The 18,011-nt window shown below is 47.8% G+C and overlaps 1 protein-coding gene across 2 annotated transcripts in view; it reads left to right on the top strand.

Annotated features, from left to right (window-relative positions):
* Positions 1–18,011, top strand: part of SEC16B (SEC16 homolog B, endoplasmic reticulum export factor) — a 407,021-nt gene that overhangs the window by 223,734 nt on the left and 165,276 nt on the right. For both annotated transcript variants that reach the window (XM_086956511.1, XM_086956518.1), the window contains exon 19: positions 9,236–9,556. In XM_086956511.1, coding sequence (XP_086812637.1) covers positions 9,236–9,556 — 321 coding nt within the window. The remainder of the gene's footprint in view (positions 1–9,235; positions 9,557–18,011) is intronic.

Below are 18,011 nucleotides of genomic sequence, written 5' to 3' on the forward strand. Positions count from 1 at the left end.
TAATGCAGTGCTGAAGTGCATTAATTGACAGGTAGCACTCTATGATGTGGGGCGTGCTTGGATGAGAAATTGCTGAGGTAAGTAGTCTGTTGAAATGCTTAAGTGACCAGAGCAACTAAAAAAGGCAAGTGGGACCCATGCACCACTGTCCACATATTAAATATAAAATAACGGACTTGTCAACTAGCTTAAGACAGGAAGGCTGAGTACATCCTGCCTCACTCACTGCTGCCTGGCTGATAAGGGGTGTTTGTTTCCGGTCCAAAGAGAACCTGGCCTGGCAGTTCGGGCTGGACTGTTCCCATGGGGAAGTCTGAACTGGTCCATGGGATCAAAAAGCAAAATCGACGGTCTTACAGAAAGCGTTATCTGTGTGGCCGAAAAAGACTGGGAGTGGGGAGTTTGGGCTGCCAGATCGAATGACCACAGCTATTTCTGGAACATGGTGTCCTCTGGTAGTAGGGACGGCTTCTGTTCCATAGAAAACAACACTGCAGCAAGCAAAGGTGTCTCACACTTTTCCAGCTTATATATGCAGATGGGAGAACAAAAGGGCTCCATATGCAATCGATTGGGCCCTGGGAAATTATGACAACTGCATAGAGTCAGTGGGGAGGAGGCCATAAACCCCAAGGCCTTTTCTCTTGGCAATCTCTGTAGAGGAAATAAGTTTGTCCCATGACCGGAAACAAGCATCCTAGGACCGGTTTTGAGGTATCACCCCTCATTAATTAGGCTAGCTTAAATCCAGTGGCACAGTGAGCATGGGGCCCTTGTTTAGGCATACCCTTCCCACTTAAGTCGACCAAAGCAGAAAGAACAGATGATGGAGTAAATACTGAACAAATCAAACATTATCCCCCCAAGTCCTAGATCTGGGTTTAATCCATTGTTCTTTTGCTCACCATGCCATCCTAGTTTGGACCCAGCAATATGCAAATCAGTCTTGACCCTGTCCACATGGGAATACTCCAGTCTGAGCTGCCAGGCCAGGTCCTCTGTGGACCGTAAACAAGCATCCTGGGACCGGTTTTGGGGCATCACCGCTCATCAGCCAGGCTAGATTTAATCCAGTGTCACAGTGAGACCAGGACCCACGTCCATCATTTGTTTGCATAGCAGAGCTGAAGATAGCTTCACAGTGGGCTGAAATATCATCAATTAAAACAAACAGTCTCAAGTGTAATAGGTCAGCAGTCCTGTTGTCCAGTGCCGGAACAGGATGTTGAATATGGCACGTCATCCGTAGGACAGGCGTGGCCCACGGAGGTGAATAAAAGGGGAGGAACCGCACGAGGTTCACCTCCCGATCAGACACAGATAGTGTGGCATCATTGATTTATCCCATTAATGTCTGTGTGCCTTACCGCTGCAACCCCCATCTCACTGGCGACGAGGGGGTCGTGACCTGTGCCCCGCCGACCTGCTCTGGTGGCACTCTAGACCATCTCCTGACAGGCTCTGCCGGTGCAGCAACACTGCGAAAGTTGCATCGCCCAGCCCGAGACGCGCACACTGGGAGGGCGGCGTCCTGGTCCGAGGCTGCACCCCCGAAGAGCCAGCAGGCCGTAGTCTGCAGCACAGTGCAGTGTGTGAAGCTGACCCCACTGGGTGAGACGCTGCGCAGGCCCTGCTGGGCCGCCAGTGTGCATCAGGAAAGTTCCCTGGCCAGCTCAGCCTGCAGAGAGTGAAAAGGAGGAGGGTGCTTGTCACCAGAGCATGCAAAGCTGTGCTGCACCCACCGGTTACACCCAGGATACAGACCTGCTAGTGCTGCCTGGCCCTTACATACTGCTGGAAAGAAGCCAGACCAAAGAGAGAAAAAAAAACAATAAAGAAAAGGGAAGGCCAGAAAATCAACATAACACCAGGATGTACACAAGAGAGAGAGGGAGAGAGAAGAAAGAAAAACTGAGAATGAGAGAAATTCAAGACAAAGGAGAAGGAAAATACCAAGTAATAAGAACATAAGAGGAGTAAAAGTACAGACAGGCATAGGAAACAAAGCTGTAGCACAGAGACACTTGAAAAGGGAAAGTCAGTGGACAAAAGAGGAGTAAAAGACAGGGCCAGCCATCACCGACAGCGCCGGTAGTGCAAAAAGAAGATAAATCAGAACATAACACAGTAGAGAAGCAGCCACAGACGATGCCACAGACGATACCACATGGCCAAAGAGGACCAAGCCCTGCCTCAACAGGGGGTCCCAGTACAGCAAGCTACCACAGGAGTACTGCCGCCATTCAGTGAGTTTTAAGACCCAGCGACAGCATCTCAATGATGGAAGAACTGGATTGAGAGGCTAAACAACTACTATGTCGCAACAAGAGAGACGGACGGAGCTGTCAGGAGGTCATTACTACTTCACTACTCTGGGGGTGAAATATTCAAGCCATTTAAGCATCTGCCCAACATGGGCATTGCCACAGACTATGCCACTGCCGTGCAAGCACTTAATGCTCACTTCGACCCGTAGCTCAACCTGGACTTCGAGATGTTCAAGCTGCCCCAGATACGCCAACGGGAAGGCGAGTCCATTGATGCATTCCATGCCCGTCTGCGTCTGCTAGCCAGCACCTGTATGGCAGACGATCAGTCGAAGGAGATCCGAGTACAGATCATCCAAGGATGCCGGGATAAAGTACTCAGAGGGCTCATCCCAAGCCGGAGATAAATCTAGAAAACCTTCTAATTCTAGCGCAAACTCACGACCTGTCCACAGCACAGGCCAGCGAGATGGACCAAGCTCTCAGAAGGGCCCAAGAGAGGCTGGCAAGCATCAAGTCCGAGAGAGTTGATGCCCTCCGCACAAGCACGCAGAATAAAGCCTACAGGAAACCAAGGCCTCCAACAACCATGGCGAAGTGCGGCTACTGTGGGGTCGACAAGCACCCGGCTAGTGAGTGCCACGCGCAAGGCCATACCTGTGTAAACTGCAGGATTCCAAACCACTGCACAGACTTCACAGCAGTCTGCTGGAAAAAGAACAGAGGAAAGGACAACAAAGGACAGAAGCCGCTATCCAGAGCGGTGCGCCAGCTGTTCATCACGTCCAGGTAAAACATGGATTGGCAGTTCGGGCTGGACTGTTCCCATGGGGCACAGGGTCAAGGCTGATTTGCATATGGCCATGTCCGAACTGGGGTGGTGTGGAGTGCAAAAAAACGATGGATTTAGGCCCAGATCTCTGTACTGGGGAGAATTTCTGACATTGTTCTGCATTCTGTCCATCAACTGTTGTTTTTGCATTTGTTACCCCGAGTGGGATGGGTATGCTCAGACGTGAGTCCCATGCTCTCCACACCACTGGAGTCAAGCTATCCTGGCTGAAGACGGCTGATAGCCAGAAACCGGTCCTAGGATGCTTGATTCCGGTCCAGGAAAGACATGGCTTGGCAGTTTGGGCTGGACTGTTCCCATGAGGCACAGGGTCAAGGCTGGTTTGCATATGGCCATGTCTGAACTGGGGTGGTGTGGAGTGCAAAAAAACGATGGATTTCGGCCCAGATCTCTGTACTGGTGTGAATATATGACATTGTTTTGCATTCTGTCCATCAACTGTTGTTTTTGCATTTGTTAACCCGAGTGGGAAGGGTATGCTCAGACGTGAGTCCCATGATCTCCACACCACTGGAGTCAAGCTATCCTGGCTGAAGACGGCTGATAGCCAGAAACCGGTCCTAGGATATTGATTCACGTCCAGGAAAGACATGGATTGGCAGTTCGGGCTGGACTGTTACCATTAGGCACAGGGTCAAGGCTGATTTGCATATGGCCATGTCCGAACTGGGGTGTGTGGAGTGCAAAAAAATGATGGATTAAGGCCCAGATCTATGTACTGGGGTGAATGTATGCTATTGTTCTGCATTCTGTCCATCAACTGTTGTTTTTGAAGCTGTTCATCACGAACATATCGGTACTCCAAGAACCGAAAGGAGCCAGCCGAGAGCACTAAAGGCTGGAAGACTCATCCCTCAATGAAGACGAAGAAGAAACCTTCCTCATCTCCTTCGCGCGAGAACTCAAATGCCGCAGTAGACCTCAACACACATGCATCGTCAAGATAGTCGGGTCTGAAGTCAAGGCCATCATCCACACCGGAGCCTCGGTCAATGTAATGGGCATCCACCAGTACCACCGTCTCTAGCCCAGACCGCTTATTACACCATCCAAGACCAAAATCTTCACATTAGGAAGCCAATCCCCGCTGCCCCTAAGTGGGAGTATGTCTATACCAGTCAAGTCAGAAGAGCAAGAGGTAATGATGATGATCCACATCATAGACTGTGAAGCAGACACCCTGATCGGCAGCCACACCACCGAGGATCTAGGGCTGGTGTCCTTCGCCAGGAACGTCCGGACGCACCAGGTCGATGACATCTTGGACCAGTTTCCCGAACTATTCCAGGGGCTAGGCCGCCTCAAGTGCTCATCGATCAAGCTGCACATCGACAAAACTGTGGCCCCAGTGGTGCTAAGACACCGACGGGTCCAATTCCACCTCCGACCCCTGGTTGAGGAGGAGCGTGAAAAGCTAGAAAAGCAAGGCGTGATCGAAAAAGTCTCAGGCCCAACACCGTGGGTATCGCCGATGGTAATCGCTGAAAAGCCCAAACAGCCGGGGACCATACGGCTGTGCATTGACATGAGACTTCCCAACCTCGTCATCAAGTGCGAGCGACACATCACATCAACCATGGACGACATAATCGCAGTCGTCAACGGATCCAGATTGTTCTCCAAATTAGATCTCAACGCCGGGTACCACCAGCTACCCCTGCCGGAGGAGAGCTGCTATATCACGACATTCAGTACACACCTGGGGCTGCGGTGATACAAGTGCCTAAACTTTGGAATATCAGCAGCCGAAGTCTTTCAGAACACAATTAAAGAGATGCTCTTGGGCCTACCCTGTGTCCTGGACATCAGTGATGACATACGGATCCACTCTGCAACCGCAGCGGAACACCACAAGCAACTAAAAGACACCCTAAGGCGCCTCAGTGAGCACGGAGTGACGCTGCACTGAGACAAGTGCTCATTCTTTCAGCCCTCACTAGAATTCTTCTGATACATCTTCAACCAAGAGGGCATCCAAGTGGACTCCCACAAATCAAAAGCCATCCGAAGTGCGTCGGCCCCAGTACACCAACCAAAGTAAGGAGCTTCCTCTGCATGGCCACCTATTGTGGGCAGTTCAGTCCAGATCTCGCAACCCTGGATGAACTATTGCGGGCGCTCACCAAAGTGGAGGCCAAGTGGACCTGGGGCCAGCGGGAGGAAAGGGCGTTCCAGAGTATCAAAGATGCCCTCCTCAGTGAGGCCACACTGGCGAATTTTGACCCTGCAAGGTGCACTGAGCTACTGGTGGACTCTAGCCCTGTGGGACATGGGGCAGTGTTAAAACAAGACCAGGAGCCCAGGCATTCGTGAGTAATTCACTGACTCCAACCGAAGCCAGGTTTGCCCAGATCGGACGCGAGGCCCTTGCCATCAAGTGGGCATGCAACCATTACCACTTATACCTGAGTGGTCAACCTTTCACGGTCGTGACCGATCAGCAGCCACTGGTTCCGCTTTTCAGAGGGTCAGACCCACACCCGTCACCGCGGGCCAGAAGGTGGGCTATCCAGCTGCAACACCACCGCATGGAGGTGGTCTACCATTCAGTGGCCAAGAACCCAGAAAACTTCCTATCCCAACAGTGAGGACACTGGACTTCCGGAGGGCTCCGAGGAGTACAACCAAATGATCTAACGGGCAGCATGTCCCCAGGCGATGACCCTCATTGACATGAAAAAGGCAGCCAAACTCAAACCTGTCTATGCATGGATCATCCAGGCTGTCCAAAGTGGATCGTGGAGGGAGTTCCGCCATCTGGCAAATGACTGGGCCTCGGAGGACAAGGACGAACTAACCAGAAATGTGGAGAGTGTGAAACGAGCTAAGCGCTACTCAGGATGGGGTCCTGTTGTGGGGATCTCGCCTCGTGATCCCACAGACACTAAGGCAGCAGGTAACCAAACTGGCACTTGGCGGACACCAGTGAACCACCAAGATTAAATCCAGAATGAGGGAAAAGGTGTGGTTTCCTTAGCCAGCTGACAAGCCTACCAGAATGCCCGACCCCAGTGGTGACGGAAGAGCCCTGCACCAATCCATGGTCCAAGCTAAGTATGGACTTTGGAAGCTTCCCCAGAGGGAATTTCACGCTCGTCTTGGTGGATGCATTTTCCAGCTACACAATAGTGGAGGTAATCCCCTCTAAAGCCTTCACCCAGGTGGCGATCGTCCTCAAGAAAATATTTGCAATCTTCTGGCTCCCTGCCGAGATCAGGAGTGACAGCCAGCCCCCCGTTTCATGGGACTAAATTTGGTGAGTTCCTCAGCCAAAGAGGAATTCACCACCACCAAATCACCCCACAATGGCTACAGGCCAATGGCGATGTGAAGAAGTTCATGTGAACGCCGAATAAAATGCTGCGCATAGCCCTAGTTAAACAGGCCAACCCAGATCAACGCCTGATCCTATTCCTCTGGGAATACTGGAGTACACCCCACTGCATGACGCATCAAACTCCCTGGGCGCTGATGTTCAATGGCCCACGAAGGGACCTGATCAACGTCTGTCTGGGCTGGACACCTCCGCCTCATGACGTCCAATGCAACCAAGCACGAAAGAAGCGGCAGAATGACCAAGCCAGCACGCACCACCATACATCCCCGAGGTCAATCCGGCCAGAAGAGGCAGTACTCCTCAAGGACCGGCAACCCGGTGGCAAATTCAGGACCTCCCACGAGCCAAGGGCTTGGACTGTCATGGCCAACAGAGGTACCATGGTGACGGCCTGAAAAGGGACCAAAGAAATCTTGCGCAACATCTCATGGTTTAAGGAAATTACACCACCTCCTTCTGGGCAAGATTATAGAGACCCACAGGAGCCTGACAGGAACAGCCACCACGAGGCCAGAGAGCGCTCGGAGGACCTGGACCCCAAAGGGGCTCAAGGACTATGACCAGACTCCCCACCAGTCATGACTCCGAGGAGCGAGCCACCCATCCACAGCCAACCCCACCGCTACAGTCTAAGGCCTAGCCGAGGGCTTCATAACGTTGCGTGCTAATTAATTTGGACTGTTGCCAAAGGCCAACTTGGGAAGGGATGAACAGGGCAGCAGTCCTGTTGTCCGGTGCCGGAACCGAATGTTTGATATGGCACGTGGCCCACGGGGGTGAATAAAAGGGGAGGAAACGCACGAGGTTCATCTCCCGATCAGACACAGATAGTGTGGCGTCATTTATTATTTATCCCTTAAATGCCTGTAGTCCTTCCCGCTGCAACCCCCATCACACCAAGCCCTGCCTATACTGTCTGCAGCACGAGCTTAATCCGCACAAAAATGAAAGAGAACTAGAACACTCTGGCCCAGCCAGCATGGGGAGCGGGGAGCCCACCTTAGAAGTGTTTTGTGCACCAATTCTTTTTTTAGGGCCACGTGCCATAAAAAAGAGTGTTTTTGCCAGTCTGGAAGCGGCGTGGATTTTCCTCATCAGTAAGTACTGGGACGAGGAAAAGAAGAATCTGGTAATGAAGATTAAGTAATGTAAACATAACCTAAAAATTAAAATACCTAGGGCCATATTACCAAGGTAAAGTATCGCCGCTATTTCGGCGAATTGTGCCGAGAAAGCGGCAATACTTCTAGCGCCCTATTAACAAGGGCATGCTAACGCCTGCCTCAAGCCCACTTTGCATGTCAGCGAGAAACATCACTAATGACATGCAAAGTGGGCGTTCCCACGTCCAGCCACATGTAAAATGTGGTAACATCCTATTACCAAGGCAGGCGTTGGGAGAAGGACACCTGCGATAAACTCGTTTATCGCAGGTCTCCCAACGCCTGCTCTGATCAGGTGTTAGGCATTGATAACATGGGGGTGTGAATCATAAAGCTGAATACACCCCCTCCATATTATCAAGGCACACATTAGCGCGTGACAACAACGCTTGTTTTCACGAGCTAATGTTCCCTATCGCCAGCTATCGCCGGATTTAATATCGCCTACGTGTTGCACGTTGATAATGACGCGCTAACACTGAGATAAAATCCGGCGATAGGGAAATGTGCGATGTGCGTTTTTTAATTCCAATAGAAGCCCATGTTCTGATGTTAACATGGGCTTCTATGGGAATTAACAAGGGCGTATTATCAAACCCATTATCGCCGTTTTATCGGCAGTTTCCTGCAGATAAAACGGCGATAATTTTAACACCGGTCCTTGATAATATACCCCAAAATTAGTTAGATTTACCCCTTAGTACAAGATTTACAACAATTATGTTATAAGAACATCTTGCTTTTCATGTAACTGAGTGAAAATCGAAGAAGTAAACAAATTGTATGGGAAAAAAAATTGACTACTGTACAGCCAAAAGAGTGCACAGATTACTGTTCGCCAGTAGATGTCGCACTTGTCAAATTCAGTTACCGAACGAAAAAAACCATCCCTAAACCTAAAGGGTAAGCGCATTCCAAAACTCGACGTACATCCTGGGTAATGGTGGCGTAAAAGGTCGCATTCAAAGTCTGGAAAGAGGTAAGCCTCCTGAATTTCCAGTGTGCACTTAAAACAAGGCTGTGACAGCATTTATCAGTGGCGACTTCATAAACGCAATATTCCAGCAACGGTTTATGGATAACGTTTAGCACCAAGAAGTTTACGGGTAAATCGCTTTACAACATATTAAATATCGTGATAAACCATGACAGAATGTGGTCAAATCAATTGATAGAGACACTTACAGGATTACACCACGTTGAGTTTTCACCTTAAAATTCTCAGAAATTGTCAGTTGCTAAATTGGCAGAGTTGAAATGCATTTGTTTCTACAGCAGATAAGAAGTGTTAATTAAGGCAGTTGTGAAATTCTAAGATAGATGTAGGAATCTGACACTGATGTAAGTGTGTGCAGCCTATATGGATTGCTGAAGCAGATGGGAACTTTAGCAACAGGTGTGCCATTCTGCAACGGGTGTGCAATTCTGCAACGGGTGTGCAATTCTGGGGCAGATCGAAGTTCGCGGAAGGAGGGTTGTTCTGTAGCCTGACCTAGATTTCTTGAATGACCAGGCAGTGATGGCCTTCACATATGGTTCTTTTTTCAGTATTATAGTTTTATCTTTTCCACTTTCTTTAATGCAACTTCTCTTTGACATGTGTATCTGATCACAGGTTGTCTGGACCGCACCGAACCATCGCACAACCACGGGAGTCTGCAAATTGCTGCAAGGACCCAGGGGGATGGGCACAGTCAGGCACTAGACCACTCTATTGACAAGGCAGCAGGCGTAAACAAGTGCCAGCCAGGAACACCTTACCGCCCCTCTGAGCCGTGCGCCACTGGATGGCAGGGCAGTCAAGGGCCAGGGGAGGGCCCTGCCCCTGTGCCGTCTACCTCTTGGAAGGAAGCAAGTCCAGGTGGCTACAATGAAATGACGGTAGCACCAGATAAAATGGCGCAGGACCCAAGTCCAGTGATGTACCAACCTCCAGGTAAGTAGACTTCTTGCATTAGTGTACTGTGTTCAGACTACTTAGAGTCCCAATATACAGGGCTTCAAGTAGGAGGAAACAATTGAGGAGGGGGGTTGGCTGTAAGAGAGGTGTGGTATAAGAAGAATAACTGGGAAACAATTATAACAGGCGTGGCCTCTGTGAATAAGGGCGTGGCTTAAACATGTCAACTAAAATCCTGTGCTTCCCATAGTGTGCATCCAACTAGTATTTTGGTGGCTCTCTGTGAGCTTACAGTTATTGTATCCAGACATATCAAACAATGTTTCAACTGAAACAGCTTAAATATGAGACAGTAAATTAAACATTACTTTGGACTGTGGAAGCGGTAGTGGTGTTCGGAGGCTCAATTTATCCCATTTTTCCCTTCATGGCACTTTCCTTTCCAGTCACTCTTTGTAAAACACTTAAGCCGTTTTTCTCTCCTCATCCTTCTGAAATCCTCCATCTGCATATGTCCCACCTCACCTGTTTCTACTCCTGCTTGTACTTCCTTCCATCTCTTCACATCAAACTCCCCCCCCCCCCAAATCACAAGAAATGAATAGAGCAAAATACAATAGAAACAATGCATTACTAGACTGTACAGAAGAATCCTTTAATCCTTAATCAAAGGATTTCATTGAGGAATAAAAGCCTGTTACAAAAGACGTCCTTTATTTTATGAAGTTCGATGGATGGAGGTCAGAGGGCCTCCTAGCTCTTGTATAGTGCAGGGAAAGAAGGCCACAGACCTGGATACCTCCTGACATTGTGATGTTCAAACATTTCGCTAGTTGAGATTTTTTGCGACTCACAGTTACAGATTCGCAAAGTGAAATATACTCATGTGCATCAGACACAATAGCGATGCCCAAATGGGTCGCAAGGGACTTGCCTCGTCCATATTCATGAGGCAGGTCGCAATTTGCGACCCATTGGGAATGAGCAATAACACATGAATGGTTCCCTGCTTGGGACAGCGGACCACCATGTCTGCGTTTGCTTTTTAATAAGCAACTTTTTAAAATAAAATGCAGCCAGTTTTCCTCAAAGTAAAATGGGATGCATTTCAAAAAGAAAAATGAAGTGTTTCTGTTTCATTTTTTAAGGGTAGGCAGTGGTCCATGGGACCACTGCCTGCTCTTAAAAATGTATTTGCTACCATTCACAAAGGGGAAGGGATCCCCCGGGGACCCCTTCCTGTTTACGACTGGCTTATCCTACTTGAACTAGGTGGTAAACTACGAGTGTTTTGTGACGGCATTCTAGTCGCAAAACAAATGTACGTTCCCCTGCAACTCACTATTAGGAAGGGGTGCCCTTTGCATGCCCTTTCCTAATAATGACTTGCAAACCCTATTTTTCTGGTTGGTAAGAGGTTGCCAACTTGCAAAATAGGGTTTGTACATAGAAAAATGCATTTTTCTGGTTCACAAATGGCCCGATGGGCCGGTTGCCACCGGTGAAATACATCGTACATCTGGCCCAAAATGTATTCCTCAAAGAAAAGAAAGCTGGGGGTGTCTGTTTACTCAAGACCGGATTAGGACTGTTTCCCCAGAAATATTGTGATAGTTGAACATAGACACCTAACTAATCAGATTTGTCATAGTTACTTAAATCCTCTATAAAGATCAAAGTATTCTTGGAGAATTGTACACAGTTTATTTTCTTGTCTTGAGATTGAGTTTCTAAAGGCTTCAGTAATTGTCATGTGGTTCTAGGCAACACAGTAATCACTAATAGGAAACTGTGATTCAGTATACATGTGCACACCTGCCAACCCTACTGGTTTCAGCCTCTGATCCTACATCTTTTCAGTAGGCCTGAGTAGTTCTATGCAATTTATTGTTCAGTCTCAAGTGATTCAAATACATCTTGTATTGTGCTGCTCAGACTTCCAAGGTGGTAGATGCACTGAAGGTGGACTAAGAGCAAGTCTCTTCTGGTGCAGTCAAGTGTGGCAAACATCTTTGCTTGTCCTGTGGCAACGCATGGGAAGCGGCTTTATCCTACAGCGGTGACTTCACTGAGTTGGGGGATGCGAGGTACGACAATGAATCACTGAATCATTCATTTACCAACTGAATGTTGAAAATGAATGAAAAAGCGCATTTTTTTATTTTGTATTACTTGTAAAGAACTAAAAAAGCTACCATCTTCAATTAGCTTGCGCCAAACTATTCACATTTTGGTTAACTTCAATCATTCGTTGTCCAAAGATGGCCACCATCCTTGTGAAGCGAGTAAAGGCTTGACAGACTGTTAATCTCAGGCAGTCCTTTGCCCATGATTACACTGAGCAAGGGCAATTTAGCTGAGAATTTATTGACAAGCCAGGAAGGCCAAGCATCCATTCAAAAGCACTACATTTATTTGTGCGCAACATTCTATTCAAACTGATTAGGTGAATTTTTCTGGAATTATGTGCCCCCTCCATGCCAATAGACACCACAGCTTCAATCATTCTGGAAACATGGAGGAAAACGTACTGTTCGAGGCATGTGGGCTGCTGAATTCATATCTTAGCATAGATCGCCGCCTAGTGTTGGGTCCGGATGTTTGCACTTTGTTGTCTTGGAAGAGTCTTTGAAGTATCACAAGATAGGTGACTCCTCTCCTGGACTACAGTGCGCATGGGCATCTTCTCCATCCTCAGATTGTTTTTTTCCGCCATTGGGTTCGGATACTATTCCTCTTCTCCAACTTCGGAACGGAAAGTTTTCAACTTTCTAAGGCCAAAAGGCCTTCTACCTCGACTGTATTGTTCTCGTTCGGTACCCATTCAATCGATAATACTTTCTATCTCGATCTGGTCATCGACGCGGGCCATTGGGCCTTTTCGACGCCACGTGGGCCTCCTGCCAATGGAAAGGACCCCGTTCAAAGATGCCCACAATGTCACTCCAAAATCCCACATACTGATAAACATACAGTATGCAACAAGTGCCTATCTCCGGAGCACAACGAGGAAAACTGTCCAGCTTGTGCTCAGTTCCGGTCGAAGAAAACTATCCGGACCGAAGGCCGCTAGACAAGAGATGCAGCGGCGGGCACCAGAACCGGAGAACATTTTCGCCGACGAACATGAACTCCCAGAAGTGGAGGACTCCGACCTAGAAACAGTCACCGTAGAAGACCAGTCGGACTCCGATGACCAGATCACACCAGGGCAAACAGTGAGTACCAAAGCCCCTACCCCGCTTCCACCTCAAGACAAGGCTCCGGTCTCAGCATCGCCTAAAGGCCTTAGCCGAGACCGACAGACTCCTTCAGAAGCCCCGCCTTCCGGCTCGGCTCCGAATACCATACCCAAGCCTTCTCATACCCCAGGAACGAGCAACACTCTTCCTAAAAGGGCCGTTGAACAAAAAAGGGTTGTCGAACCAAAGAAGGACATTGATCCAAAAAAGGGCGTAGAACCAAAGAGGGTTGTCGATCCGAAAAAACCTGTCGACCCAAAAAAGGCAGTCGAGCCGAAAAAAGGCGTTGATCTAAAGAAGGCAAATCAGCTAAATAAGCCTGTCGACACGAAGAAGGCCGTTGAGTCTACAAAGATCCTCGAGCCAAAAGAGGTCGTCGAGCCCAAAAAACACGTCTAACCAAAAAAGGCTATTGAACCGAAAAAAACGGTAGATCTGAAAAAGGTCTTCGAACCAAAGAAGGTCGCCAAGCCAAAAAAGGCAGTACAGCCAACAAAGGACGTCCAACCAAAAAGAGTTGTCAAACCAAAAAAGGTCCCCGACCCGAAAACAGCAGTCGACCCGACAAATCCAGTCGAGCGGAAAAAAGCTCCACAGCCTAAGGCCCTCGAGCCTAAGACTCACTACAAACAAGAGACTAAGGCAAATACATTGGCGCCAAAGCCACGGACAGTTAAGGAAGAACTTTTCCATCCTGCTCCAGTGAGCGAAGAACAAACTAAACTGTATAAAGACACTGAAACAGGACACGTAACAGTTTACAAAAGGAAGAAAAGATCATGGGACACTGACACTTCTTCTCCTGTTCCTCCAAAGAAAAAATACTTTGGAACATCTCCTTTAAGGCCTTTTACTCCTCCTCCTTTCTTTCCTGACATGCCCTATGTGCCTTACTCTCCTACACCTTCAGGTTATGATGAGACAGACAACATGGGGAGGATCCTCAGAATGCTTTTGTAGAACCTGAAGATCAGGGTATCCAAGATAACACATGGAGTGACCATAATGATCCTTATAATACATATGACCCACAACCCATCCAGGCCCGGTTCTAGAGGGTGGGCCGGGTGGGCCAGGCCCACCCAAACATGAGCCTGGCCCACCCAAAGAGGAGCCTTGGCCCTGGCAGTGAGGGCTTGAAGGCAGGCGTGCAACGCACAGGTCGTGTGTGTCAGCCCGGCCGAGACAGATTCCCGGGCTCGCACACAGAGACAGTATTAGAGATTATCATAGCCCCCCACCCGAGTACTTAACAGGTCTTTAAAGACCATTAACATGTTAATGAGGCTTTGTTTATTTTTTTACCCCTTCATCTCTGTATGGTGAAAGGTGACAAATCCTTTCTTTGCCAACGGTAACCTTTGCCTACGGCCCTGCTGCGTTGATATTTATTTTTCTATGCAGTGCAGGAGAAAAGAAGTTTGTTTATTCCTAGTCACCTTTCCTAACCCCTGCAGTGGCTTATCACATCAGGCTGTGACACAAAGTTTGACTAATGGAGTAGGTAAGAGAATGTTTTACTACATTTCTTTTTAAAATCTGCAAAGGCCCAGAAGGACACATACTTCGTGTGTGCTTCATTTAAACAGTTTTTATCAATATTGTGGCCAATGCAGGACAACAATAAAACGATACAAAATGCCCAGATAACGCTGGTGATTAATGATCCTGCTGGAGAGCAATCATTTGTTTGTTAGTAGTTTTTAAATGCAGATGAACTGTATTTTATTTGGAAGCTCAGTGGGTTACTGCCTTTGTCACAGACATCCTTGTGTTACTTGCAGTTCAGAAGGTACAATCCTAACATAGGACAGTGACCAATGAACTGTCACCAAAGAGCTGCCTACAAACATGAATGGTATAGTTAAAACTTCTCTTTTTTTGTTTTGTGATATAGTTAGAACTTACTCAGTCTTTCATTATTCTAATGTTGCTAAAATGAGTATGTTTGGGCAGATGTACATTTTTATCAGTAAAGCTGACCCCCATGGAATACTCTTTAAATCCTAAGTTTGTGTTTCCCCATACCAAACCCTTTTAAAATATACTGCCCACAAGTATGGATGACGTGATTCATACACCTTGTAATCCTCATTTGCTTAAGTAACATTCCCTGTAGGCTGATTTACATACTTGTATGATTCATTGTCTCTGTATAATGTGTGTGTGATGTAAAGTACTGACACACACTACACTGATATGAGTAGCGCTATACAACAAATGAAATGCATATGAGAGTGGGGCTACGTAAAGATGAGGGGCACTGTTGGAGGGTGGCAGTGAGGGAATCCGAGGAGGAGGTAGTGGGAGGGGCTATGGAGCGATGAGGGGCACTGGTAGAGGATGACAGTGAGGGAATCTGAGGAAGAGGTCATGGGGTGGGGGAGCTAGGGAGAGATGAAGGGCACTGGTGGGGGTGGTAGTGAGGGAGTCAGACGAGGAGGTCATGAGGGGTAGGGGCTACAGAGATAAGGGGTACTGGTCTTCGAGGAGGAGGTCATGAAGGGGGAGGGGCTATGGGGGATATGAGGGGCACTTGTGGTGTGAGAAAATCCGAGGAGGAGGTCAATAGGGGCGGTAATGGAGGGATGAGGGGCACTGTTGGAAGGTAGTAGTAAAGGTATTTACGGAAAAAGAGGTTAATGGTGCGGTGCCAAAAAAGACTTTCGCATCAATCATGGCCTTTCGTTTTTTGTTTATTTTATTAGCATTCGGGTCATAAGGGCTACTGTGGAACATACTTTAAAATGTGTGCTAATTATATTTACTGCTATATTCAATGTTTTAAGTTTGAAGGTGATTTTACTAATGTTTTTACCGGGCAAAATGAAAGTGGAGCCCGATGGTGCCTGATATGGGGCTGGGGCCCAAGGTCAGCTGTGAGATAAGGTGCACTGGAGAGGAGTAGTGGATATTCAAGACTGTAAGGAAGTATGTTGCAGAGTCTGAGGTCAGGTGGACGTAGTAATGAAGAGGGATTCTCCTTGAAGGCTCGCACAGGGGGAGCCCGAGAAGTGCCACTTGCCTGATCCTCCCACCTCAGAAACCTCCTCTTCCCATCAAAGGAACATTACATGGAAAAAACACTTTTTGAGAGTGATGACATTTAGAAAGAGATTTGGAAAAGAGTGTGTTTTGCTGGGCCTTGCAAGACTAAGAAGAGATAAAGGAGGGCCGTGAAGTAGGCCGGCCCAGAAATATATGCGACAAATCGAGCCCCAGTGGCCCACCCAAATGCACCCTTGGCCCACCCAAATAAAAATTCCTGGAGCCGGGCCTGAACCCATCCCTGATCCCTCTTCATACCCTACAAAGCCGTCTCCCACTGACGACACTATCGTTTTTAACCAGCTAGTCGATAGGGCAGCTAAGTATCATGGTGTAGACATGCACACTGACCCAATAGAAGAGGATTTCTTATTTGACACCTTTCCAACATCTGAGAAAAGTGTACGTACACTTCCTATGTTAAAAGAGGTACTAAAGCACGCTCCAGACATATTTAAAGACCCAGCCAGAGCGTGTGTCCTCAATCCCAGAATTGAGAAAAAATATAAACTAGCCCCTACAGACCCATCTTATATTAAGTCTCAGTTACCATTAGACTCACTAGTTGTATCGAACGCTAGAAAACGAGCTAATTCGCAAACAACAGGAGATGCTCCCCCTCCTGACAAAGAATCAAAGATATTAAAAGCCTCAGGTAAAAGAGCGGCCTCCCAGGCAGCAAATACCTGGAGAATTGCCAACACACAAGCTCTCTTAGCACGTTACGATAGAGCACACTATGACCAACTGGAGTGTTTACAACAACACCTACCAGAACCTTTTAAAACTAAAGCAAACGACCTAATACAGGAAGGCAAATTTATCACTAACGCTTCCATCAAATGCGCCCTTGACGCAGCTGACACAGCCGCCAGGTCGATCAACACTAGCGTATTACTACGCCGGCATGCATGGCTACACATTTCTGGCTTTAAGAATGAAGTGCAATCAACCATCCTCAATCAGCCCATTAACCAAGATTTCTTGTTTGGCCCTGCGGTAGATACCATCTTAGAAAAGATGAAAAAAGATACGGATACAGCTAAGTCCATGGGTGCACTTCAGTTTCAACAATCTAGGAGTTCCTTTCGTCGCTCCTCCTTTCAAGGCTCAGGTAGAGGCAACACATCCCAAACTTCCTCCGCATTCAAAAGTAATACCCAAATCACCTTTAATAAAAGTGCCAACAGAGGAGGTTAGAGAGGCAATAACAACAAAGGCAGAGGACGCGGTGGTGGTAACACCCGAGCCTCCACCACCAACAAACAGTGACTCGCTCACACTCCCTCCAGACCATTTAACACCAGTCAGAGGCAGGTTAACACAATTCCTACCAGTCTGGAACGCTATCACTACAGACAAGTGGGGGAAGCACATTTTTCAGTATGTTACTGCCTGGAACTCACTTCTACACCACCCAACATACCGCCCAGACACCGTCCAATGTCCAAAGAACACATTACGCTGTTACAACAAGAGGTGCTCTCCATACTCCAAAAAGGTGCCATAGAGCCAGTCCCATTGCAAAATCAAGGGACAGGAGTATACTCTCTATACTTCCTCATTCCTAAAAAAGATGGCTCTCTCAGACCAATGCTAGACCTCAGACCGTTGAACCAATACATACTCTCAGATCATTTCCATATGATCACTCTACAACAAGTACTCCCACTACTCCAGCAAGGCGACTTCCTTGCCACACTAGATCTCAAGGATGCATACTTTCACATTCCTGTACATCCAGCTCACAGGAAATACCTCAGGTTCACAATAGAAGGTCAGCCCTTTCAATTCAAAGTTCTCCCCTTTGGAGTAACTATGGCACCTAGAGTGTTCACAAAATGCCTAGCAGTAGTAGCAGCACACCTACGCAGGCAACACATTCACGTGTTCCCCTACCTCGACGATGGGCTCATAAAAGCCAACTCATACGCACAGTGTGCCAGCCACATTTCTCACACAATACAGCTACTACACGATCTCTGATTTTCCATAAACTACCCAAAATCACATCTACAACCCTCCCACATACAGCAATATCTTGGAGCAACAATCAACACCTCAGTAGCAAGGGCATATCCAAACAAAAACAGGATAGCCAACATACAATCTCTCAGTCACAATTTTCAGCCACAACACTCCCTGCCAGCTCGAGTGTTCATGCAGCTCATAGGCATGATGGCCTCCTGCATATTCATCGT

Source organism: Lissotriton vulgaris, chromosome 1_1 (assembly GCF_964263255.1).
Source record: "Lissotriton vulgaris chromosome 1_1, aLisVul1.2, whole genome shotgun sequence".
Lineage (NCBI taxonomy): Eukaryota > Metazoa > Chordata > Amphibia > Caudata > Salamandridae > Lissotriton > Lissotriton vulgaris.